At 37.5% G+C, this 26943-nt stretch overlaps 1 protein-coding gene across 3 annotated transcripts in view; it reads right to left on the reverse strand.

Annotated features, from left to right (window-relative positions):
- The window catches only part of CNTLN (centlein, centrosomal protein), a 389383-nt gene that overhangs the window by 135747 nt on the left and 226693 nt on the right, over positions 1-26943 (reverse strand). For all 3 annotated transcript variants that reach the window (XM_011930370.1, XM_011930371.1, XM_011930372.1), the window contains exon 13: positions 14129-14229. In XM_011930370.1, coding sequence (XP_011785760.1) covers positions 14129-14229 — 101 coding nt within the window. The remainder of the gene's footprint in view (positions 1-14128; positions 14230-26943) is intronic.

The following is a 26943-nucleotide window of genomic DNA, read 5'->3' on the forward strand; positions in this document are numbered from 1 at the left end:
GTGGACACTGAATCATCGGCAGCATAAAGACCAAATCTCAGATGTTGACATTAAAACATGGCTCAGGATTTGGCTGTCATGCCTGTTGCTAATAATTTGTGAAAGGAATAATGCAAGGCCTAGTAGACTCTGGGTAAAGGCCTAAAATACTCCCTCAGTCCTCCATAGAAACTAACACTGACAGTATGAATTGTTGTTGGTTGTATTTAATAAGAAGACTTGCTTTAGCCAAAGAAATCTCGGGTGGAGGTTACAGTGTGCCAGTTCCAAACACAGGCAAAACAAGCTCTTCATGTTTATACTTGTTGCTTGTGTTCAAGAATCAGACACATGGAGCAGAAGTGGACTTGACCTGCAGCCTCAAACAGAGCTGGACCAGAAAACCTGCAGCAGTAACAGCTGCTTCAGCCAACACACAGACCTATATGCAATAAATAAATACTTGCTATTGTGTATGAAAGAGTTTTCTCATTTGCTTGTTTCTTGCATTGTCTGATACACAAGCCCTCAACTTTCAATGACAAACATGGTAAGAAACGGTTTTGTGAACATACTCATGCACCTGTGACTCAGTAAAGACTGAGCAATCTAGCTCCTGGCCAAACCTTACATGTGATTCATCAGGCCTGATCATAGGTAATTACCAAGGTTTTACCTGGCACACCTCATGGGGCAAAGCTGCCCTCCTCAACCAGACTTGTTGTAGGTCAATGGACTGCAGTCTCTGAAGGGAGTTACACTCAAGGACACAGGTTCCCCTCGTCAAGGACACTAGTTTCCCTGGCCAATCACACTCTTACACATATCTGTATCTCTACCATAGATGTCTTGATATGGAGGCATTTTTATTGGGGGCCTTTGGCTGAGGTTTGCTTAGGTGTCTCTGCAGAAACCTCCTTAGAAGACTGGGAGGAGGCAGTAAACTTGAAGATATTTGTCCTCATTCTGACTGTATACTTTTCCTCTCCCAACCATCCTCCCACACCCTCCCCCCATGCCTCAGGTCTATCAAATGGCAAGAACCTTTTGTTTGAGGATCCACTGGCAGTGAGACAACCCTCATTTCTATGTTGATTGACTTGACCCGTGGGGGAAAATAAAATATGAGGAGCTGGCACATTCTCCCCTTTAGTCTCTTGCTTAAACTATCTCAGTGATTAATTAAAGGTGGCTGTAACTTTCATTTTGGTTTGTTCTCTTAGAGCAGCTATTCATACACCTGGCATTTCGGCTCTCTCCAGTTCAGCTAAGCTCTTGAGAGAGGTATTGTGGGATTGTATTCAAGACTCATTATACTATAAATTGCAATTTTCAGTAAAGAGAAATTTAGCATGGTAAGGGCTTAAGGTATTCATTTGGGAAGCCTAGAGGAGACTGAACTCATTTGAGGGAAAAGGCACTGAATTTTTTTGGATGACATGCTTAACTTTTAAGATACTTGTAAAAGCAGCCAGAAGGAAACAGGTGTCAGAAAACAGGAAATATACATTTGGAACATGGAAAGAGTTTTGGGATTTAATCCAGAGAAAACATGTTCAATGAAAAGAAAAGTAAGTTAGAGGGACCAGGTTTTCCCTTCTATATGGAGCAACTAAAAACTAGAAAAAAATGTATGAAAAATGCTTTTTAGATATTGGGCATCAGACAATGTCATCCCTGGAGAGGGCAACAAATAAGGTGAGTTCTATGATTATCCCAGCTTACTACTTACAGAGAGCTTCCAAGCTACAGCACAGAAACAGGAAACCTAAATGGAGTCCAGTAATCTTCCTAAATTAAGGAGACATACCCTGGGTTCCAGCGAGGGAGAAAAGTGTCATAGAGGAAAGATCTACTCAGATACAGGAAGAGCTCTGAAGATCTACAGACCTGAGGACCTTGTCTTCAGCCAGGTACTAATCAGCACATGCATTTAAGGAAACTACTCAAGTATAAGAGAAAAAAAAAAAAACAAAACATCCAAAAGGATTAGAGAAAACTTAGAGGAAACAAACTGCAAACCTCATACAGTCGTAGTGGTAGTTTACGCTCTGACTAGCCGAGGGATAAAAGGGGGGCACATTATATAAAGGTGAACAAAGTAAGAATGACAGCAGAATTCTTATCAGAAACAATTCATACCAGAAGATTGTGTAGTAATTAACTGCTAAAGAAAAAAAAAATCTGTCAATGTAGCATTCTATACTTACTGAAAATACCTTTCAAAATGAAGAAAAAATAGGAATATTTTTTCAGGTGTATGACAGCTGAAAGAATTTCACTACCAGCAGATGTGCACTCTAAGAAATATTAAAGGAAGTCCTTCAGGCAGAAAGAAGATAACACCAGATGGAAATACGGATCTACAGAAAGGAATGAAGAGCAGTAGAAATGGTTCTCAGCAAAAAACACAGAGAACAACCAGGCCTGGTAGTTCCAACACTCTCTGCTGAAGCCAGACAACAATTTGAAACCCTGGGTCACCCCTTCTAGAATAGAAAACACTCTGTAGTTGGTGGAGCAAAGTGTACATTTAACAAAATACAGATTTTGAATCCAAATTGAAAAAGAAAAGCCACAAAGGAAGAAAATAACTTACCAAAAATCTGAATTTAATAAAATACAAGCTCAGAAAAGAAATAGTAAAACATCCAAAAATAAGAATTTGAAGAATTGAGGCATTAAACTGAGAACAACAAGAATAACAAAGAACATTATTAGAGATTAAAAAGAAATGTAAGAAAGAACAAAAGAAGGCCGGGCGCAGTGGGGCTCCCACCTGTAATCCCAGCACTTTGGGAGGTCGAGGCAGGCAGATCACGAGGTCAGGAGATCGAGATCATGCTGACCAACGTGGTGAAACCCTGTCTCTACTAACAAAATACAAAAATTAGCTGGGCGTGGTGGTGCATGCTTGTAATCCTAGCTATGTGGGAGGCTGAGGCAGGAGAATTGCTTGGACCAGGGAGTCGGAGGTTGCAATGAGCCAAGATCGTGCCACTGTGTTCTAGCCTGGTGACAGAGCGAGACTCCATCTCAAAAAAAGAATAAAAGAAAAATAAAACATGGCTAAAAATTGAATTACTGATGAAGGAAGGTCTTGAGATAAACTGAATGCAGAAGAAAAAGACAAAAGATTAAAGCATTGTTAAGAAAATAGATATGAAGGCCAGACAAAAAAAAAAAATCTAACATAAAGACAACTTCCTTGAATTAGAGTATAAAAAGTGGAATAAAAAAGTATGCAAAAATATATGCAAAAGAGAAATCCTTGGAACAAAGTTATATTTTAAATGCATAGGTATTTCAGGAAAATGTGATCTAGAACAAATTATATTGACATATTCTATTTAAGTTTTTGAATATCAAGTTGAAAAAAGTAAATTTTCAGGCATCCACTTAGCAAAGGCAAGCCACATCCACAGCAGAGGGTGATAAAGGGGAGGTTGGGGAAATCAGACACCTCTCCGTAACACATCCTCACAGCAACCACCAATTCTATAAACGAGTAACATCTAGAAAGTTCTAAGGAAAAAAGTGTGTAACCCAATAAAATTATACCCAGCCCATTTAATCCCTATTGAATCATATTCTCAAACATCTAGGTTCTTACAAATATGGCTATTTTCATTCCTTCTTGAAAAAAAATGCCTTTTTTTTTTTTTTTTTTTTTTACACTTGGCTTGCTTGTTCAGGGTCTCAATTAAGTCTACACATTTTTTTTTTTTTTTTTTTTTTTTGAGACAGAGTCTTGCTCTTTCACCCAGGCTGGGGTGAAGTGGCTCCCAGGTTGCAATACAATGACACAAGATCAGCTCACTGCAACCTCTGCCCCCTGGGTTCAAGGGACTATCCAGTCTCAGACTCCTGGATAGCTAGGATTACAGGTGCACACCACTACACCTGCCTAATTTTTGTATTTTTAGTAGAGATGGGGTTTCGCCATGTTGGCCAGGCTGGTCTCGAACTCCTGACCTCAGGTGATCCACCTGCCTCGGCCTCCCAAAGTGCTAGGATTACAGACATGAGCCACCTCGCCTGGTAATACTTCCAATTTTATCTGGCTAACCAAGAAATATACGAAAATAAACAATTCATACATAGAAAAGCCATGGCTTTTAAAAATGTGATGAGTACTGAATTTGTTATATAGAGAGACAAGACTTTAAAGCTGAGGAAATTATTCTTATAATATATAAAGTTATAGACTTTGGTAAAATTTTTACAAAGAAATTGAGTGAACAAAACTCAAGATGTGGAGGAAACAAAAAACTTTTACAAACAAGTTTTGTAAAAATGCTGGGTTTTCCATCTTGCATAGCAAGGTGTTAATTTCTTTTTGTAACCTCTCTTTTAATCTTAAAGAAATTAATTCTTTTGAAGCAGAGAAAACATTTATTTAAAGTTTAACACCTCATTTACATTTACTTCTGTTTCTCTTCATTTAGTTGGCTCCAAATAAATATAATAAATGTAAATCTCGTTTTCAAAAAGATGACACTCTTTTTATATAATTAATCTACCCATCTAGTCTTCTCTGTATCTGGCCATTAAGAGATGGTTATATGATAATATTAAAAAATTTTGTCTCTAACATGTGAACTAGTTTTTTCTTTGCTTTCTTCTTTTTATTCTTTCTTACTGCTTGAATGTAAGTATGTATAACTTTTCAAAAAACAATAAAGTCATTGATTTTGAAAAGTAAACCAAGAATAAAGTCTTAGCAAACCCTAATTATTAAGAGGTAAATGAAAAGATGCTCCACTGAAAGAGACAGGAAGATAACAGCAAGAGTAGGATGTAAAATATGACAATGTGATTCAGAAGTTGATAAAGAGATAAGCTTGAAATATGATGAAAATTAAAGGTGTTAAATGGAGGGGTTCAAATATTGGCCTTAACCAGTAACCTGAGTGTGAGCAGTTGGAGCAACAAGAGTAACTGGGACAAAGGCCAAATGAGGGGTATATGAAAACTAATTATTAAGTATAAATTGTCAAATTCTACAGTGGTTAGAATGTAGCAAGTTAAACAACAAAAAATCCTGTCATATCAATCTTTAATTTTTCTAATCAGGTACTGAAGTTACATATGAAATACAGTTATCTTGACTTTAATAAAGAGATAATCCTCTTGCAATTTGAGCAGTGAGACATTCCCCGTTACTGGCCATATTTAAGCTAGCTGTCAGGGAGGTTGCAGATCTGAAGATCTCCAAGTTTCCTTCTAACTCTAAGATTTCGATTCCAGGAAAACAGATGAGAGTTAAATGATTTCCCAAAAAATGTAATGCCTAACCAAAATGTTAGTGAATTATTGATATTGAGCATAACACTACAGTACCTACAAAACTGTAAACAAACTATGAAAACTTTATCAACGAATAATAAAAATGAGTACCATTTATCCTTATAAAATATCTCTAGAATTTTTGTGTGTGGGGACATGGTAGATGTATCTATAGGGTAGATGACATATGAAACACACAGGCAATGCATAATAATCATATCAGGGTAAATGGGGCATCCATCACCTCAAGCACTTAACTTTTACATTACAGACAATCCAACAATTAACTTATTTTTTAATACAGTCACCCCGTCATGCTAGCAAATACCAGGTCTTATTTGTTCTTTCCAACTTTTTTTTTTGTAATCCATTAATTATTCCCATTTCCTCCAACTACCCTTCCCAGGCTCTGGTGACCATCCTACTACTCTCTAAATCCACGAGTTCAATTGTTTTAATTTTTAGCTCCCACCAATAAGTGAGAACATGTAAAGTTTGTCTTTCTGTACCTGGCTTATTTCACTTAACACAATGACCTCCAATTTCATTCATGTTGTTGCAAATGACAGGATTTCAATTCTTTTATGGCTGAATAGTACACCATTGTGTGTTTGTACCACATTTGTCTTACCATTCATCTGCTGATGAACATTTGGGTTGCTTCCAAATTTTGGCTATTATGAATAATGCTGCAATAAACATAGAAATGCAGCTATCTCTTCAAATACTGAGTTCCTTTCTTTTGGGTACATACCTAGCAGTGTGATAGCTAGATCATATCACAGTTCTATTTCCATTTTTTTTTTTTTTTTTTTCCTACCTGAGATGGAGTCTCACTCTGTCACCCAGGCTGGAGTGCAACGGCACAATCTTGGCTCACTGCAACCTCCAACTCCTGGGTTCAAGTGATTCTCCTGTCTCAGCCTCCAAAGTAACTGGGATTACAGGTGTGTGCACCACCACATCCCTCTAATTTTGTATTTTTTGGAGAGACGGAGTTTCACCATGCTGGCCAGGCTGGTCTCAAACTCCTGACCTCAAGTGATCCACCCACCTCAGCCTCCCAAAGTGTGAGATTATAGGTGTGAGCCACTGCACCCAGCCTATTTCTAATTGTTTGAGTCACTTCCAAACTGTTCTCCATAGTAGTTGTACTAATTTACATTCCTACCAACAATGTATGAGAGTTCCCTTTTTACCCACATCTTTATCAGCATTTGTTATTGCCTGTCTTGTGGATAAGAGCCATTCAGGTTGGGATGAGATGGTATCTCACTTTAGTTTTGATTTTTATCTCTGATGATCAATAATGTTGAGCATATTTCCATATATCTATTTGCAAATAGTATGTCTTCTTTTGAGAAAAGTCTACTCATAGCTTTGGCCCATTTTTTAATTGGATTATAAAATTTTTTTCTACAGAGTAGTTTTTAGCTGCTTATATATTCTGGTTATTAATCCTTTGTTAGATGGGTGGTTTGCAAATATTGTCTCCCACTCTGTGGGTTGTCTCTTTGATTTGTTGATTGTTCCCTTGCTGTCCAGAAGCTTTTCAGCTTGATGTAATCCCATGTGTCCATTTTTGCTTTGGTTGCCTGTGCTTGTAGGATATCACTCAAAAGATCCTTGCTCAGTCCAACATCCTGGAAACTTTTCCCAATATTTTCTTTTAGTAGTTTCATAGTTTGAAGTCTGAGATTTAAGTGTTTAACCCATTGTGATTTAATTTTTGTATATGGCAAGAGATAGGGGACTAGTTTCATTCTTATGCCCACGGATATCTAGTTTTCCCACCAGAATTTATTGAAGAGACTGTCCTTTTCCCAATGTATGTTCTTGGCAAGTCCGTCAACAATTAGTTTATATGGATGTTCGAATATATTTCTAGGTTGTCTGTGAGGTTCCATTGGTCTATGTGTCAATTTTCATGCTGTTTTAGTTACTACAGCTTTATAGTACAATTTAATTTAAGAAATGTGATTCCTCTAGTTTTGTTCTTTTTGCTTACAATAGCTTTGGCTATTCTGGGTCTCTTTTATTCTATATAAATTTTAGGATTGTTTTTTCTGTTTCTGTGAAGAATGACATTGGTATTTTTATAGGGCTTGCACTGAAGCTGTAGATTGCTTTAGGTAATATGGTCATTTTAACAATATTGATTTTTACAATCCATTAAGAGGGGATGTCTTTCCATTTTTTTGTGCCCTCTTCAATTTCTTTCATCAATGTTCTGTAGTTTTCATTGTAGGAAGATTTTTCACTTCTCTGGTCAAATCCTAGGTACTGAGTTTTATGTGTAGCTACTGCAAACTGAATTAGCTTTCTTGATTTCTTTTTCAGATTATTTGCCGTTGGCATATAGAAATGATACTGATTTTTGTAGGTTGATTTTGTATCCTCCAACTTCACTGAATTTGTTCATCCTTTCTAATAGTTTTTTATGGAATTTTAAGTTTTTCCAAATACAAGATCATATCATTGGCAAATAAAGATAATTTGACTTCTTCCTAATTTGGATGCCCTTTCTTTCTTTCTCTGGTGTGACTGCCCTAACTAGGACATGCAGTACTATGTTGAACAACAGTGGTGACCAGATCTTAAAGGAAAAGTTTTCAGTTTTTCCTGATTCAGTATGATACCAGCTATGCCTTTTATTATCCTGATATATGTTTGTTCCAATAAACCAGTTTTTAAAGAGATTATCTCATGAAAAGAATGTTGAATTTTACTGAATGCTTTTTCAGGACTAATTGAAATGATCACATGGTTTTTGTCCTTCATTCTGTTGATAATATATATCACATTGATCAATGTGCAAATGTTGAACCATCCTGGCAACCCTTGGATAAATCCCACTTGGTCATGATGACTGATTTTTTAATGTGTTGTTGAATTCAGCTTGCTAGTATCTTGCAGAGGATTTTTGCATCAACATTCATCAGGGATATTTAACTACAGTTTCCTTTTTTTTTTTTTTTATGTGTGTCTTTGTCTGGTTTTGTTACCAAGGTAATACTGGCCTTGTAGAATGAGTTTGAAAGTATTCCCTCCTCTTCTACCTTTTGGAATAGTTTGAGTAGGACTGGAATTCGTTCTTCTTTACATGTTTGGTAGAATTCAGCATTGAAGTCACCAGGTCCCAGTTGTTTCTTTGCTGGGGGCCTTTGTATTATGGCATCAATCTCATTATTTATTATTGTTCTGTTCAGGTTTTGGATTTCTTCATGGTCCAATAATCTTAGTAGGTTGTATGTGTATAAGAATTTATCCATTTCTTGTAGATTTTCCAATTTATTGGCATATAGTTGATATGTATTTGGCATATATTTGATGATAGTAGCCACTAACAATGCTTTAAATTTCTGCAGTATCTGTTGTAATGTCTAGTTTTTCACATCTGATATTTATTTGTGTTCTCTTTTTCTTAGTCTGGTTAAAGGTTTGTAAATTTTGTTTAGCTTTTTGATAAACCAACTTTTTGTTTTAATGATGTTTTCATATTGTTTTATTCATTTTAATTTCATTTATCTCTGCTCTGATCTTTATCATTTCTTTTCTTCTACTAATTTTGGGTTTGATTTGCTCTAGCTTTTCTAGTTCTTCAAGATGCATTGTTAAGTTATTTGAAATTTTTCTTCTTCTTTGATGTAAGCATTTGTAGCTATAAACTTCCCTCTTAGTACTGCTTTTGCTGTATCCCATAGGTTCCAGTATGTTGTGTTTCCATTATCATTTGTTTCAAGAAATTTTTAAATTTCCTCCTTAATGTCTTCATTGACACACGGGTCACTCAGGAGCACATTGTTTAATTTCCATGTGTCTGCAGAGCTTCCAAAACGTTTCATGTTATTGATTACTAGTGCTATTCCATTGTTGTCAGAGAAGATACTCAGTATTATTTCAATTTTTTTTTTAATGTTTTAAGACTTGTTTTGTGGCCTAACACATGGCCTATCCTCAAGAATGATCCAGTGTGCTGGGGAGAAGAACGTGTATTCTGCAGCCATTGGATGAAATGTTCTGTAAATATTAGCTCCATTTGATCTACAGTACAAATTAATTCCAATGTTTGTTGATTTTCTGTCTGGAAGATCTGTCCAAAGCTGAAAGTGGGATACTAAAGCCTCCAGCTATTATTGAATTAGGGTCTATATTTCTCTTTAGCTCTAATAATATTTGCTTTATATATCTGGGTACTACACCGTTGGGTAAATATATATTTACAACTATGATATCCTCTTACTAAATTGACACCTTTATCATTATATAATGACCTTTGTCTCTTACAGTTTTTGCTTGAAATCTATTTGGTCTGATATAAGTATAGCTACTCCTGCTCTTCTTTGGTTTGTACTGGCATGGAGTATCTTTTTCCATTTATTTTCAGTCTATATGTCTCTTTATAGATGAAGCATTTCTTGTATACAACAGAGAGTGGCTCTGATTTTTATATCCTTTCAGCTACTTTATATATTTTGATTAGAGAGTTTAGTCCATTCACATTCAGTGTTATTACCAATAAGTAAGGACTTACTCCTGCCACTTTGTTATTGGTTCCCTGGTTATTTTGTGGTCTTCTTTTCCTTCATTCATTCCTTATTGTTTTCCTTGTAGTGAAGGTGATTTTCTCTTACCTTCTTCTCCTAAAATAAAAGATTATTTTATTTCTTCCTTTTTATTTTTTGTGTAGCCATTGTATAGTTTTCGATTTGAGGTTACAATGAATGTTGCAAATGCTATCTTATAACCCATTATTTTAACTGGATTAACTACACTGCTCACATAAACAAGCAAAAAGAAAACTGATAAAAATTATATAACTTTGTCCAGCCTCTTTTTAACTTTTTATTGTTTATATCTTGTTGTACTATGTCTTGAAAACTTTTTATAGTTATTTTTTGATTGGCTCATCTTTAAGTCTTTCTACTTGAGTAGTTTGTATACTGCTGCTATGGTATTACAATATTGTATGTCATACTGTGTACTTACTATTGCCAATGAGTTTTGTACCTTCAGATGATTTCTTATTGCTAATATCCTTTTTCTGATTGAAGTATTCCATTTATGACTTCTTATAGGATAGGTATGGTGTTGATGAAATCTCCAGCTTTTGTTTGTCTATCAAAGCATTTCTCCTTATTCCAGGGCAAAAGTTTGTTGTGTTCTCCTTCAGCACTCTAAGTATGTCATGCCACTATCTCCTAGCCTGTAAAGTTTCCACTGAAAAGTCTGCTGCCAGCATATTGAAGCTCCATTGTATGTTATTTGCTTCCTTTCTCTTGCTGCTTTTAGGATCCTTTCTTTATCCTTGACCCTCGGGAGCTTGTTCAATGCCTTCAGGTTGTCTTTTTTGGGTGAAACCTGCTTGGTGTTCTACAACTTTCTCATAGTTGAATATTGTTATCTTTTGTTACGTTTGAAAAGTTCTCTGCTCTTTTCCCTTTGAATAAACTTTGTACTCCTGTCTCTTTCACTAACTCCTCTTTAAGGCCAATAAGTCCTAGATTTTCCCTTTTGAGGCTATTTGAATAATCTTGTAGGCATGCTTCACTGTTTGTTATTCTTTTGTCTCCTCTGACTGTTTTTTGTTTTTTTTTTTTCGAAATGGAGTCTCACTCTGTCACCAGGCTGGAGTGCAGTGGTGCGATCTTGGCTTATAGCAACCTCCGCCTCCCGGGGTCAAGCTATTCCCCTGCCTCAGCCTCCCAAGTAGATGGGATCACAGGCATGTACCACCACGCCTGGCTAATGTTTATATTTTTAGTAGAGACAGGGTTCCACCATATTGGCCAGGCTCATCTCGAATTCCTGACCTTAGGTGATCCTCCCACCTCAGTCTCCTAAAGTGCTGGGATTACAGGCATGAGCCACCACATCTGCCCTGACTGTGTATTTTCAAATAGCCTGACTTCAAGCTCACTAATACCTTCTTCTGCTTGATCAATTCTGCTATGAGGCGACTCCAATGCATTTTTCATTCCATAATTTCTGCTCGATTCTTTTTGATTTTTTCAATCACTTTATTAAATTTCTCTGATGGAATTCTGAAATCCTTCTTCATGTTATCTTGAATTTCTTTGAGTTTCCTCAAAACTAAAAAAAAAATTTTGGAATTCTCTGTCTGAAAGACTACGTATCTCTGTTTCTGCAGTATTGATCCCAGGTACCTTATTTAGTCTGTTTGATGAAGTCATGTTTTCTTGGTGTTTTTCATACTTCTATAAGGAACTGCTCAAGACTGAGTAACAAAAGAAAGAGATTTAACTGACTCACAGCTCAGCATGGCTGGGGAGGCCTCTGGAAACTATCAATCATGGTGGAAGGTGAAGGGGAAGCAAGGCACCTTCTTCACAAGGCGGCAGGAAGGAGAAGTGCCGAGTGAAGAGGGAAAAAGTGCCTTACAAAACCATCAGATTTCATGAGAACTCACTCACTATCATGAGAACAGCATCCCCTATGATTCAATTACCTCCACCTGGTCTCTCCTTTGACATGTGGAGATTATGGGGATTATAATTCAAGATGAGTTTGGCTTGGGGACACAAAGCGTAACCTATAACTTGGATAGCCTTGATCTTTGGATGTTTGCTGGTGTCTGGGAATTCAAAAGTTAGATATTTATTTTAGTCTTTGCAGTCTAGGCTTGTTCATACCCAATCTTCTTGAGAAGATGGGTACAAAGATGCTGGGGCAGTAGGATTGATTCAGCCCAAAACTTCCACATATTTGAAAGGACTTGGGTGTTATGATCTAGTCCATATCTGCATTAGTGGGCACCCCAAGCCCAGTAACACTGGGGTTCTTGAAGACTTCTAGAACTACTTCCTGGGCAGTCTTGGATAAGATCCTGAAGAATTCTCTGGATTACCAGACAGAGAGTCTTGTTCTCTTTCCTTCTCCCAAACAGAGTCTATCTCTCTTTGCTGAGCCTTCTGGAGCTGGGGATGGCGTAACAAATGCACCCCTGTGGCCATGACCACTGGGACTATGCTGGGTCAGAACTGACAGCAATATATCCCTGAGTCTTACACAAGGCCCACTGTAACCACTATCTAGCTACCACCTATGTTTGCTCAAAGCCCTAGGGCTCTGCAAAGAGCAGATTGTGAAGCCAGTCAGACTTGTGTCATTCCCTTCAGGGTAGCAGGATTCCTCAGGCCCTGGGTGGGTCCAGAGATGCCATCTAGGAGCCAGGGAGTAGAGTAAAAAACCTTAGAAATCCACCTGGTGTTCTAGTCTACTGCAGCTGAGCTGACACTCAAACCACCAGACACAGTCCTTCCCACTCTTCCCTTCCCTTTCTGTAGGCAAAACAGTCTCTCCCTGTGGTCACCACCACAGTCCTATAGGGAACACTACCAATGTACAACAGGCCACTGCCAATGTTCCTTAAGGCCCAAGGGCTCTTCAGTCAGCTTGTCACAAATGCTGCCAGGCCTGAGACTCACCTTTCAGGGCAGTGGGCTTCCCTCTGGCCCAGAGCAGGTCTAGAAATGCCAACTAAGAGCCAAGGCCTGGAATCAATGACCCCACAAGCTGCTTGGTGTTCTATCTCATTGTGGCATTGTGGATAAGCTGGTACCTAAGGTGCAAGACAAATTACCCTTTACTTTTCCCTCTGCTTTTCTCATGTAGGTGTTTCTTACCACAGACACCACAGCTGGGGATGCACTGGGTTTCACCTGAATCCAGCACATCTCAGATTCTCCGCCAGAACCCACAGTGTACCATCTGGGTATTGCTGCTGGTTATTTACGGCCCAAGTGCTCTTCAATCAGTAGGTAATAGATCCTGCCAGGACTGCATCCTTGCCTTTAAGGTACCATGTTTGCTTCTAGCCCAGGATGTGTTCAGAAATGTCATCCAGGAGCTAGGGCCTAGAATAAGGGTCTCATAAATCTAACTAGTGCCGTATACTACTGTGGCTGAGCTGGTGTCCAAGATGCAAGACAAAGGCTACTCTTTCTTCTCTCCTCCTCAAGCAGATAGAAGGGGTTCCTTTCAGAGCCATGAGCTGTGCTGCCTAGGGTTGGGAGAGCAGTGGCACAAATACCCCATGAGCTGCCCTGGCTAGTGTCTCAGTAGGTCACATGCCACCCAAGTCCACTGGCTCTCAGCCCAACTCAGCAGTAGAGCTTGCCTAGGAGTTGAAGTCATTGTGGCCTAGACTATCTTTTAAGTTTATATAGAGCTCCAGAATCCTGTGGTGATGAGGCTTGCCTGAACTCAGGTTCCAACCACTGAGATGGGTGATTGTCCTCTGGACAGGTCTGGTCTAAATGCTCTTTCTGTGGGTGGGCATCAGATACATTCGGCCTGGTTTTGCTCTCTGCTACGACAGGGCCAGACTGAGTTCAATACAAAGTCCAACAGTCACCGCATTCTCCCTCCCCCAAGTGCACAATTCTCTCTCCATGTCACATGGCCACTGCCGGGAGATCAGGGAAGGGTGGCATTGGTAATTTAAGACTATCTTTCCTACCCTCTTTAGTGCCTCTTTCGGCCATTTGAAGTTAAAACCAGGTACTGTGAGTGCTCACCTGATTTCTGATTCTTATGTATGTGTTTTTTTGTGTGTGTAGATAGTTGTTAAATTTGGAGTTCCCACAGGGTAAAGTCTTCTATTTGGCCATCTTGCTGTGCCTTCTCCCTAGATTTTTAAATAAATTATAAAGCTGACTTTTAGATGTTCTATTTATTTAATTTTCTCATGATGAAAATATTAGCGAATTATCAATGAATAAAGTGTTGGAAAAAGGAATAAAAAGGGTAATATTCTTAAAAGAAACTGAAGCTAAAATATCAAGAATTAGATAATTTTACAATTCCTCTGTTAAGTATTTATTTTCTGAAAATTTACCTTCTCTTCTCTCTGTCACACATCTATTCAATTCTTGTATTGCTTCCTTATCAATAGATATATGTACTTTAAGTTCATCTAATTCTTCTTCAAGATTCATCCTGTGAAAAAGCAATAAACATTTATTTAAAACCATATTGTTTTATTTAAAAAAGATATATCAAACATATATATTTAAATACATTGTAAATAATATATCAAACCAAGTCAGTAAAGATATTTTAAAGTATATAAAATGGAGAATAGTAAAATGAAAGCAAAAATACATCAATAATATTCACAGGCTGGGCACGGTGGCTCATACCTGTAATTTCAGCATTTTAGAAAGCCAAGGCAAGAGGATCACTTGAGACCAGAAGTTCAAGACCAGCCTGGGTAACACAGAGAGACCCTGTCTTTACAGTAACAACAACAACAACAACAACAACTAGCCCATCACGGTTATGCGCACCTATAGTCCCAGCTACTTGGGATGCTGAGGCAGTAGGACTGATTCAGCCCAAGACTTCAAGGTTACAGTAAGCTATAATTTCACTGCTGTACTATAGCCTGGGCAAAAGATTGAGCCCTTGTCTCCATAAAATAAAAAAAAAATAATATGCACAAATCCTAAAAATTACAATTGAATTTACTGAGGACCTAGAAAATCAAATACTTTAAGTAAGTTATTTCTGTTAACTTTACCTCAATAAACATGCTAAATACTTAAAATACAGACTATATAATTTAAAAAATTATGTATTGAATTGCTCAACCACTTCTTGGTTGTTTTTAGACAAAGTCTCACTCTGTCACCCAGGCTGAAGTGCAGTGGCACAATCACGGCTTACTGCAGCCCCTACCTCCCAGGCTCAGGTGATCCTCCCACCTCACCCTCCCAAGTAGCTGGGAGTACAGGTGTGTGCCACCACGCCCAGCTAATTTTTTGTACAGTCGGGGTTTTACCAAGTTGCATAGGCTGAACTACTGGACTCAAGCGACCTATTCATCTTGGCCTCCCAAAATGCTGGGATCACAGGCATGAGCCACCACATCCGCCCTGCTCAACCACATCCTAACACAGATATTCTAGGCAAAATGGTAATGAAAAATGTTAATACATAACACTGAAAACAAGAATGGTAAATTCCTAGATGCCAAATAAAGGCAAAAAGACTTCCCAGTAAAACAACTGAGCTACCATGGTGAGTATTTGACCAGGATCAAACACTGCCCATGAGGACCTCAGAATGTGAGACCTGAGTAGGGATGGTGTATTAGTCTATTTTCACTTTGCTATAAAAAAACCTCCTGAGACTAGGTAATTTATAAAGAAAAGAGGTTCAATTGACCACAGTTCCACAGGCTGTACAGGAAGCATGGCTGAGGAGGCCTCATGAAACTTACATTCACGGCAGAAGGGGAACGGGAAGCAGGCATGTCTTACATGGCTAGAACAGGAGGAATAGAACACAGGTGGAGGTGCTACACACTTTTAAACAACCAGATCTTACGAGAACTCACTCATTATCACCGGAAGAGCAAGGGGGAAGTCCACCCACATGATCCAATCACTTCTCACCAGATCCCTCCTCCACCACTGGGGATTACAATGCGACATGAAATTTGGGTGGGGACACAAATCCAAACCATATCAGATGGACATTTAGACCCATGGCCCTACCTGGCTGACAGACAAAAATGAGCTACCTACATGAAACTGGGAGAGAACAATCTGCTGATTGAAAACCTGAATATCTGAGCTTATCTGGTTAGAGTTTCATTAAAATAGTTCTCCAGCCCTAGTATGGGGACAGGACAGAGTCGACCACACGATATCAGAATCCCAAGCCAAAATCAATAGGTTCAAAACTGAGCCATATAATTTGCAGAAACATGAACAATCAAAAATAATATAAAAACTGGACATATGGCCAGAGTATACTGGAGGGTTCAGGAAGACACCATCATCCCTAAAGGGAGGCTTTCCACACCTAAGAAAATGTATGGGAGAAAAGACACTACAGAAAATAATTCTCAAGTCAAGCGTGGAGACAATAATAAGTATATAAATAAGTTCAAAGCCATGAATGACAATCTAAATATCCCACTGCCCAAAATGGGATAATGTACACAATAAAATAGAGATAACAGAACAATCAAAATTACTTTCACTATTAGAGTTTTTTAAATGTTTTTAAAAAGATAAACAAGTGATAAACGTATGTTAAAAAAGAACAGGGCTTTATAAAACAGAAAATAGATAAAAAGAATCAAATAATATATCTAAAAATATGAAATAAAGCAATGAAAATTGATAATAATAATATAATACCAGAAATTTAAACTCAATGGATGGGTTCAATAGCAAGTAGAAAAAGCTAATGGAAATTGATAAAATGGAAGACAGCAGAAGGAGGTAAAGGAAGGAAAACAGTAGAGGTATACAAAGTATGTTGGAATAAGAAGTACAGAAAGCATTTAATAGAAATTATTCAAGGAGAGAACTGAAAGACTGGGGGAAGGAGTATAGATGGGAGATGACAGTCAAAATATTAATACTTCAGGATTTGACAACAGATGAAGAGATGAATTAACAGATTGAAACAGCATCAAAAAATGGCAAGGAGAGTAAATAAAACTGTTCACACTTAGAAATATCATAGTGAAACTTCAGGACACCAAAGATACAGACAATCTTTAAATCAACCAGATTGAGAAGAAAACATTTCTAACAACTAAAGGTCTCTACAATAACAGCAGAGTTATCCTATCAACAAGAAAAGTCAGAAGAAAAATAATTAATATCTTTTACATGCCAAGGTTTACTACTCATAGATCCTAGATGAAGGAATCATTAATATATTTTAAGAAGAAAATAAACACAAAAGCAAGGTATAGAACAAAATAAGCAGTGATGAAGAAAGACACTAACAAATATATACAAGGAATTAAATAAACGTTTATTATCTAAAGCAATCCTAACAATATCTGAATGAAGACAGAGCTAAAATAAGGTAGAAGTAACATTCTCAACAACAAAATGATATTGGATTGTCAAAGAGATCAGAGTTAAACATTTTAAGGTCGTTGTATTGTAGGAGGATACAGCTAGTGATAAACTTTAGACTTTGTCAAATAAATGATGTATGCTATAATTTCAAGAATAATTATTTAAAGAATGAAAAACAAATACAAAAAATAAAAATTAGAGGAGGTCAGAAGAGAAATGAAAAAAAAGCTGCATCAAATCAAAGGCAAGAAAGTCATTTTTAAAAAGAAGCGTAAGTCAAAACCACAATGAGATACCATCTCACGCCAGTTAGAAGGGTGATCATTAAAAAGTCGGGAAACAACAGATGCTGGAGAGGATGTGGAGAAATAGGAATGTTCTTATACTGTTGGTGGAAGTATAAATTAGTTCAACCATTGTGGAAGACAGCGTGACCATTCCTCAAGGATCTAGAACCAGAAGTACCAGTTGATCCAGCAATCCCATTTCTGGGTATATACCCAAAGGATTATAAATCATTCTACTATAAAGATACATGCACATGTATGTTTATTGCAGCACTGGTTCACAATAGCAAAGCCTTGGAACCAACCCATATGCCCCTCAGTGATAGACTGGATAAAGAAAATGTGGCATACATACATCATGGAATACTATGCAGCCATAAAAAAAAGGATGAGTTCATGTCCTTTGCAGGGACATGGATGAAGCTGGAAACCATCATTCTCAGCAAACTAACACAAGAACAGAAAACCAAATACCGCATTTTCTCACTCATAAGTGGGAGCTGAACAATGAGAACATATAGACATAGAAAGGGGAACATCACACACTGGGGCCTGTTGGGGGATGGGGAACTAGGGGAGGGATAGCATTAGTAGAAATACTTAATGTAGATGATGGGTTGATGGGTGCAGCAAACCACCATGGCACATGTATACCTATGTAACAAACTTGCACATTCTGCACATGTATCCCAGAACTTAAAGTATAATTTAAAAAAACAGGAGCATAAGAAAATAAAATGTACAGGAAAAAATTTAAAATAAAGATAGTCATTACACAATGATCAAATGAATGATTTACCAGGAAAATAAATTAGTTCTAGACTTTTACGTACTCAACAACTGAGTTGTTGTAATCATTGGTATAATTAATAAAACAATAAAGAGTTATTTAAAGTAAAAATTAGGTAGTCTCTCCTTCCCCTCACTCAGTATGCTTCTTGGAAAAAAAATAATGTTTATACTTTGACGTGTATACTTTCATTTTTTGTTCATATATTATAAACACCAATTCACACACATAAGGATTTTAAAAACTGGGATCTTATGATATATATTGGCAGCGTCCCAGGTCCATTACAGATTGATAGGAGGAACACATACACATGCACACACATACACTCAACCACACAATGATTAAGCTTGGATTAGGGTCCTGATTTGTTATTTAAGAACGTGCAACATACTGAAGCAAGATGGCTCCACAAAGAAAGAGCAGGTGTAACTTAACTCAACTTAGTTTTCCTTGGCTCTCAGATCACTAACCCAACAGAAGGTAATGATACAGTTGTTGGAAAAGTTATTTCTTGCTTCTTAAAAGATACTTTACACTTACAGCTTGTTTCTTTTGGAAAGAACACATACAGTCCCTACTTTTAACAAGTATGTACAGACATCAGGGACCACCTTGTTCTTAAGTCAAACTAAGCACCAGCAAACCACATCTTAGTGGGTGTTTGTAGGAGGAGCTGACAGAGGCAGAGCCCTGGTACCCCTGACCAGGATGAGCACTGGCTATCTACTGACTCTGATTTACTATTCACTTACACTGGTGTTTCTTATACTGTGGTATGAGGACCACAATTTAAAATCTATTTCTTACTGGACAAATGATAGGAAACAACTGTATGCAGACACTGGACAATAGGCAGCACAGAACTGTAATCCCTGAGAGAAAGTAAATAAATAGAGCCCTTAATGATAGCTCGATTTCTGCCTGGAAGCACCTTCCAGACAGGGAGAGGGGTCCCAAGAAGAACATGACAGTCTCACTGAGTTGAAACAAGAGACTAGAGTTTAGGAAGTCTAAAACAGCCAGAATTTGTGAGGCATACTACCCAGTGAGGAGGAATCTACAGTGGAAAAGAGCTAAAGAAATCTGCATAAGAATTCCTTTGAGTATGTGGCTAATCTTTTTTTAATTTTTTTGCATCATAGTATGAAACACAAGGCCAGGCAAAGAACAACAGGAGCTATAAACAGAATATTCCCAGAATATTTCCCACACAGGATTGGGATACATTTGAGTTGTGACCAGTCAGAGAAGAGAGAATCTTAGTTGAACATCAGAGGCATTCAATAGAGAACACAGAAGGGTCATTCTAATGAGTAGAGATAAACAAGCCTCTAGTAAATGATACTCTAAACCTCTGCTAAAAAAGTATTTTAAAAAACTGAAAATATTTAAACCGAGATTTTAACACACCTCTCTCAGTAATTGATGGGAAAAGTGGACAGACATAAATAAGGATACAGAACATCTGAAAAACACTATCAAAAAGCTTTACCTAACTGAATGTTTATAAAATACTCCATACCCAAGAACAGCAAAACAAACATTCTTTTCAAGTGCCATGGAACATTCACCAAGATAAGACCACATGCTGGGCCATAAAACAATTCTCAATAAAGCTAAAAGCATTTTAAAATTATGCAAAGCATCTTCTATGACCACAATAGAATAATAAAATTAAAAATAAATACCAGGAGGATGTCTGCAAAATCCAAAAATATTTGAAAGTAAAGAACCTATTTCTGACAAAGAGGCTCTGCTTAACCAATCTTTAGTCACACTCCTAAACCCTCTCCTAAGCCCATCTGTGCACTTCCTTGTAAAATCCAGTTTTAGCAACGAACTCCACTAAGTCAGTTTAGCAACAATCTCTTCCACCACAATATATAAATCAAGGTTGATATCTAATTGGGTTCCTCATCCTCCACCAACCCTAGATAGTATCTGATCACCCTGGCCTGTCTTCAGTCAAAATCCTGACAAGGTCAGTTTAGCCAGAATCTCCCTTATCCCCGATGTTTCCTCAGTAATTTTCCAATCCAGTGGCCTCCTCTACCTTAGCTATAAATTCCCACTTACCCATGCTGTATTAGGAGTTGAGTCCAATTTTCTCCTCAACTGCAAAATCCGATTGCAGTGGTCCCTACCTATGATGATGGTCTGGAACAGTCTTCTGTACCAAATTTTAACAAGTTTCACTGAACAACATTTTTCTATAATGCTTCTAAATAATTCTACTTTCAAAGAAGAATCCAAGATGAATTAGGAAATATTTTGAACTTAGAAAAATTTAAAATACATTTCAAAATGTGTAAGACACAGCAAAAGTGATCCTTAGATGGATATCTATATTGCAACACACAATACTTAAATTGGAAAAAAGAAATATCCATAATGATTTAAGCTTCCAATTTAAAACTTAGAAAAAGAAGACACATCAAGATGAACACTTTTTCATATGCTTATTGGTCATTTGGATGTCCTCTTTGTTTGTTTTTTTTTTTTGAGACGGAGTCTCACTCTGTCACCCAGGCTGGAGTGCAGTGGCGAGATCTCAGCTCACTGCAAGCTCCACCTCCCGGGTTCACACCATTCTCCTGAGTAGCTGGGACTACAGGCACCCACCACCACACCTGACTGTTTTTTGTGTTTTTTTTTGTATTTTTAGTAGAGACGGGGTTTCACCGTGTTAGCCAGGATGGTCTTGATCTCCTGACCTCGTGATCCACGGGTCTCGGCCTCCTAAAGTGCTGGGATTACAGGCGTGAGCCACTGCGCCCGGCCTGGATGTCCTCTTATGTGAAATACCTGTCCAAGTATTTTGCTCATTTTTCTATTGTGTTGACTGTCGTTTTCTTATTTAGTCACAGGAATTCTTCATATCTTCAAAATAGGTAAATCCATAGTATATATGTCCAGGAAAGGAGTAGAAACAGAAAGCAGATTAGCGGTTGCCAGCAATTGGAAGAAGGGACAAATGGGGAGACAGAGACTGATTGGTTAACGGGAATGGGGTCTCCTCCAGTGGTGATGAAAACGCTTTTGAATTAAAGTTCACTGCTAAACAACATTGTGAATGCACTAAATGCCACTGAACTGTATGCCTTAAAATACAACTAATGTGAAATTTATACATTGTTAATGGTTACCTGAAAATACATTTGTTTTCAAAATATGTCATCACTGGCAGACATTTTTTGCTAAGCATTTTATTTCCATCTCAGAGAAATGCAGTTCCTAAAATCTTCATTTCTACATACCAAAAAAAAAAAAATTATATTCTAGCTTGAGAAGACTGGGAGTCTTGCTTTGCAGAGGAAAAAAAAAATGGCTGAACTTTCCTAGGATAATATTTTGATTTTAGCTACTTAAGCAATTATTATTGATTTTATAGGATATTCTTTAAAACTATGGCCAACACATATTTAATATTTAACCCCAAAGAGAAGAAGTACTCCAATCTGAGTTATGCCACTGATCCGTAGCTAACATTTTATCATTAAGGAAAAATGACCGAAAGATCATTGAAATAAAGAAGATGTATCTACTTATAACATATGGGGGTAAAATTTCCTACTTCTATAAAATAAAATGGAAGTTTTTGGATTATGAATTCAAAACCCCTTTACTACTGACTCCAGTTCAACTGCCTTCATTGACAAACTTACCAGAATTCTCAGTATCAACTAGGAAAACATTAGTAATTCTGTGCAAATATTTTGCATTCTCATACTTATTTTTAGATATGAAACAAAAGGGAAAGCAGAAATTGTAAAAAAAAAAAAAAAAGGGGGGCTGATATTCAAAATTGTGTTATATAGTGAACTCAGATTTGTTTAAAGAGCAATGGAAAGATACTAAAAGTTTTTAAACAGATGAGAGACATTCTCAGAACTATAGTTTAAAAGGTCAATCTGCAGCACTGTTGCAAATAGATATGAAGAGATAAGAGTGGATGCAGATGTTTATGAGTTTGCTCTAGTTCACTAGGGAATGGTGGTGGTATGAATAAGGGCTTAATAGTGAGGATGGGAAGAAATAAGATACATACTAAGGATGTTTGTGATGTGAAATATTAAGGCTTAGTATGGACTTCAGTGAGGGGAGGCCTCAGAAAAAAAACAATAAATAAACTTGTAACACCCTAGGTTTCTGGTTTGAGGAAACGGATAGATTATATAATACCATTTATTAAGATTTAGAATAATGGACGGGAATAAATTTGGAGATCATGAATTTGGTTTCAAACATGTTGAATCTCAGTGAGACATCCAAAAGGAGATGTTGTGTAGACATTTGGACATACTTAGTTGCAGCTCAGAAAGAGGGGTCTATACTAGATACACACGTCTGAAAGTCAATCAGCAAGAAATGACTAAAATCAGGGGATGATAGATGAGACTGTCATAGGCAAATACGCAAATGAAGTACAGAGAATGCTTATGACAAAGTTCAAAAATACTGCAACAGTAAACAGCTGATTTCAGGGGAAAAGACAGCAATGGAGAATGTGAACAGGTGGCCAGAGGTACAGAGATAAAACCAGAAGACACAGTGCCAAAGTGTTGAAGAAAAAATTTGTTTTAAAGAGAGTGTGATCAGCTTTTTCATATACTGGCGAGAATTTGAACAAGTATCCTTTAGTTACCTGCTGGTTATTTAACAATTTACCTAGACTTTTTCTGTCCTTGCTTTAATTATCCTTAAATCATAGTCTAAAATATTGATTGCTATGGACTTAATCAGGTCCCCTCAAAATCCGTATGTGACACATGTGTTATATATGACATATGTCAGTCAGCTATAACTGTGTTCATACATCAGATTTGAACTCAGCTGAAACTCTAACCCCTAATGTAATGACAGTTGGAGATGGGGACTTTGAGTAGCAATCAGGGATAGAAAGGGGTCCTCATGATGGTTTGAGTGGCTTTTTAAGACGAGAAATCTGAAATGTGATAATACACTGAGAAGGCAGCCATCTACAAGCCAGGAAGAGAGCCCTCATCAGGAACCTAATCCACTGGCACCATGATCTTGAATTTCTCAGCCTCCAAAACTATGAGAAATACATGTCTGTTAAGCCACCCAGTCTACGGCATTTTGTTATATCAGAAAGATATTTGCTTTAGCTCTTTTTCCACTCACAAGCAGAATACAGCTTTCCCTGCCTTGTGTCCCTAATATTCTATTATGGCTTTTAATCACACTTTTGCTTGTCTTCTCTATTAGGTTATGAGGACCTGATAAAAGGAGTAACATATTATTTCTGTTTACCTGTGCCTAGAAAAGTACCCAGCTGAAGCATTTTACATAGGCTACAGATTACTATAGAAAGACCTATTACTAAAACCACTGTACATTTCTGATTTATTTAGCCAAGGACACAGAAAATACACAATGAATGTCAGCACACCCAGGATTCCTAGCAAGAACATGCAACTGTGGTTGACAATGTGTGATATATAATTTGCTGGATTAGAAAAGCTTAATTTTCTGCTGTACTTGAGCCCCTTATAGTTTTATATCACCATTCTGAAAGAATATACACAAATTTTTTTTTACTAATACTTTCACTTGGGAGAATAGTAGCATATGTTGGATTCTGTTGGCTACTCCATCTGATTTAGCATTGGTAAGGCAACAACTTCAACTGAGTGAGAAAGCTGACTAAGCCTGCTGGCATTTCTGAAAGCTTGCCTCTTACTACCTAGCTTCCAAAGAGTGGTTTCACCTCACTAGCAAATGGCAGATACCCCTACTTAAATTAAGTCTTCCTAGAGCTTGAAACTATTAATCTTTACTGTATGTTCAGCCCCTAGTTAGTGCCTGGCTCTGAATTATATTGTTTAAATACTGAATGAATGAATAAATGAACACATGAATGCTCATTAAATACTGAAGGAATCAGCCAATTTATCAGTTCACAGATTACTAAGTTCTTGGTCTTTTTATTAAAATATAGTTATGATACAATAAATATATCTTATAAATATAAATGCAATATTATAGGAACTATATTCCATGTAAGTTTTTTAAGTTCTCAGATTCTCATGCGATAGCAGCAACTAATATTTCTGACCATGCTCAATGGAAGAAACTCTATAATCTCAGTCAGTGGTAGCATTATATTTTTAACCACATTTTGTAAATTGATGTACAGTTGCCATACAATGTTTTATAAAAGTCTTTAAAAGTTAACTTTTAAAATTGGATTTGGAAGTACTACTTAAATTCAGTTTAAAGGTAGTATTAATAGTATATCCTTTTTTTGTAGATTCTAACCTTACATTTAAAAGAAACTTATTACTACAGAAAAAGGGGTAAATTTTATTACTTAAATAGTTAAGACTGAGTATGAAACTAGATATTAATGAATTACTCAAAAGTAAGACTGCCTGGCCCATAGGAAAACAAGCTGAAACTTCTGTTTCCCAACAAGGAGTAGATGTATTTATCTCTATTCCTCCTGCTAATTAATTATAAAAACCCAGAAAATAATAAAACAAACATGAGACTTTGAAAAGCAGGGAAAAGGATAGAATATGGAGCTCAGGAGAAGAGGAACAACATTAGAGAAGTGACTCACAATGGTGAGTTCCTTGAGTTTTCTTCTTTCCTCCTACATACCCAAACTAGTTCCCAGAGAAACTCACCACCTAGAAGTGCCAATGAATACAAACAAAAAATGCTTCAAGGAAAGCCTACTCTCTCTAGTCAAAGGACCAGGAAAGGGGAGGACCAGTAAAACAAAAACCCTGCTCACCATGCCCACCCTACTCCAACCATAATCAACTTAGGGGAAAAACAAAACAAAAAGCACTCTGTCAATGAAAGCAGACTGAGGGCCAGGCATGGTGGCTCACACCTGTAATCCCAGCACTTTGGGAGGCCAAGGCGGGTGGATCACTTGAGGTCAGAGCTCGAGACCAGTCTGGACAACATGGTGAAACCCCGTCTCTATGGAAAATACAAAAATTTGCTGGGCATGGTGGTGCACGCCTATAATCCCAGCTACTCGGGAGTCTGAGGCAGGAGATTACTTGAACCTGGGAGGCGGAGGCTGCAGTGAGCCAAAATCACTCCACTGTAATCCAGCCTGGGTGACAGAGCAAGACTCTGTCTCAAAAACAAATAGAAAAAAAGAAAGCAGAGTGAGAAGCCTGTTCTTTCACCAACACTAAGCAGTAACCCCTTCATACTCTCTCAATGCAATATCAGCAGAGGAAAAGTTAAGAGGTAAAAGGGAGGAGTAAGGCTCCCACCTTTTCCTAGTAATATTGAGGTGACCTTTTCCCTCAGGCATGATATCATCAGAGGCCTGTTAAAATAAAAGATTTAAATAAGACCCAGAGTCTCAAAATATAATACAGATAATCACTGACTTACAATGCTTCTCCTTACGATTTTTCAACTTTATGATGGTGTAAAGCTTTCGCAAGTTTAACGTACTTCAAATTTTGAATTCTGATCTTTCCCCAGGTTGGCGATAAGTAACGTATGAGATATTCAGTACAATGGATTTTGGCCAGGCACAGTGTCTCATGCCTGTAATCCCAGCACTTTGGGAGGTGGAGGCAGGCAGATCACTTGAGGTCAGGAGTTCAATACCAGACTGGCCAACATGGTGAAACCCCATTTCTGCTAAAAATACAAAAAATAGCCAGAAGTGGTGGCTAGCTTCTGTAGCCCCAGTTACTCAGGAGGCTGAGGCAGGAGGATCCCTTGAACCCGGGAGGCAGAGGTTGCAGTGAGCCAAGATGGTACCACTGCATTCCAGTCTGAGTGACAGAGCGAGACTCTGTCTCAAAATATATATATAAAAAAATAAAATAAAATAAAATGGGTTTGCATTAGATAATTTTGCCCAACTGTAAACTAATGGAAGTGTTCTGAGAATTTTAAGGTCGTCTAGGCTAAGCTATGATGTCTGGTAGTTTACATGTATTCAATACATTTTCTTTTCTTTTCTTTCTTTTTTTTTTTTTTTTGAGACAGAGTCTTACTCTGTCGCCCAGACCCAGGTTGGAGTGCAATGGCATGATCTCGATTCACTACAACCTCCACCTCCCAGGTTCAAGCGATTCTCCCGTCTCAGCCTCCTGAGTAGCTGGGATTACAGGCATGAGCCACCACGCCTGGCTAATCTTTGTATTTTTAATACAGATGGGGTTTCACCATGTTGTCCAGGCTGGTCTCAAAGCCCTGACCTCAAGTGATCTGCCCGCCTAAGCCTCCCAAAGTACTGGGATTACAGGCGTGAGCCACTGTGCCCAGCAATGTTTTTGACCTATATTTTCAACTTACGATGGATGTATCCGGATATAACCCAAGGTATGTTGAGAAACATCTCTAGTCCAAATGTCCAGGAGACAATTAAAAAATAATTCATCATACCAAGGACGAGGAAAATCTATCATCAAAGGATGAAATTATACTCAAAGGATGCCACCACCATGATATAACACATACGTCAGAATTACTTGACAAGAACTTTAAGGCAGTCATAATTAAAATGTTCCAGTGAACCATTAAATAACACTCTTAAAATAAATTAAATAGAAACTGTAAGCAAATAAAGAATTATACACAAAGAAGAACCCAATGGAAATTTTAGAACTAAAAATTACAATAGCCAAAATTAAAAACTTGCTAGGAACAGCTGCAGTCTCCAACTCCCAGCGCGAAGGACACAGAAGACCGGTGATTTCTGCATTTTGAACTGAGGTACTGGGGTCATCTCACT

This window comes from Colobus angolensis, unplaced genomic scaffold (genome assembly GCF_000951035.1).
Source record: "Colobus angolensis palliatus isolate OR3802 unplaced genomic scaffold, Cang.pa_1.0 Scaffold86, whole genome shotgun sequence".
In the NCBI taxonomy this organism is placed as follows: Eukaryota; Metazoa; Chordata; class Mammalia; order Primates; family Cercopithecidae; genus Colobus; species Colobus angolensis.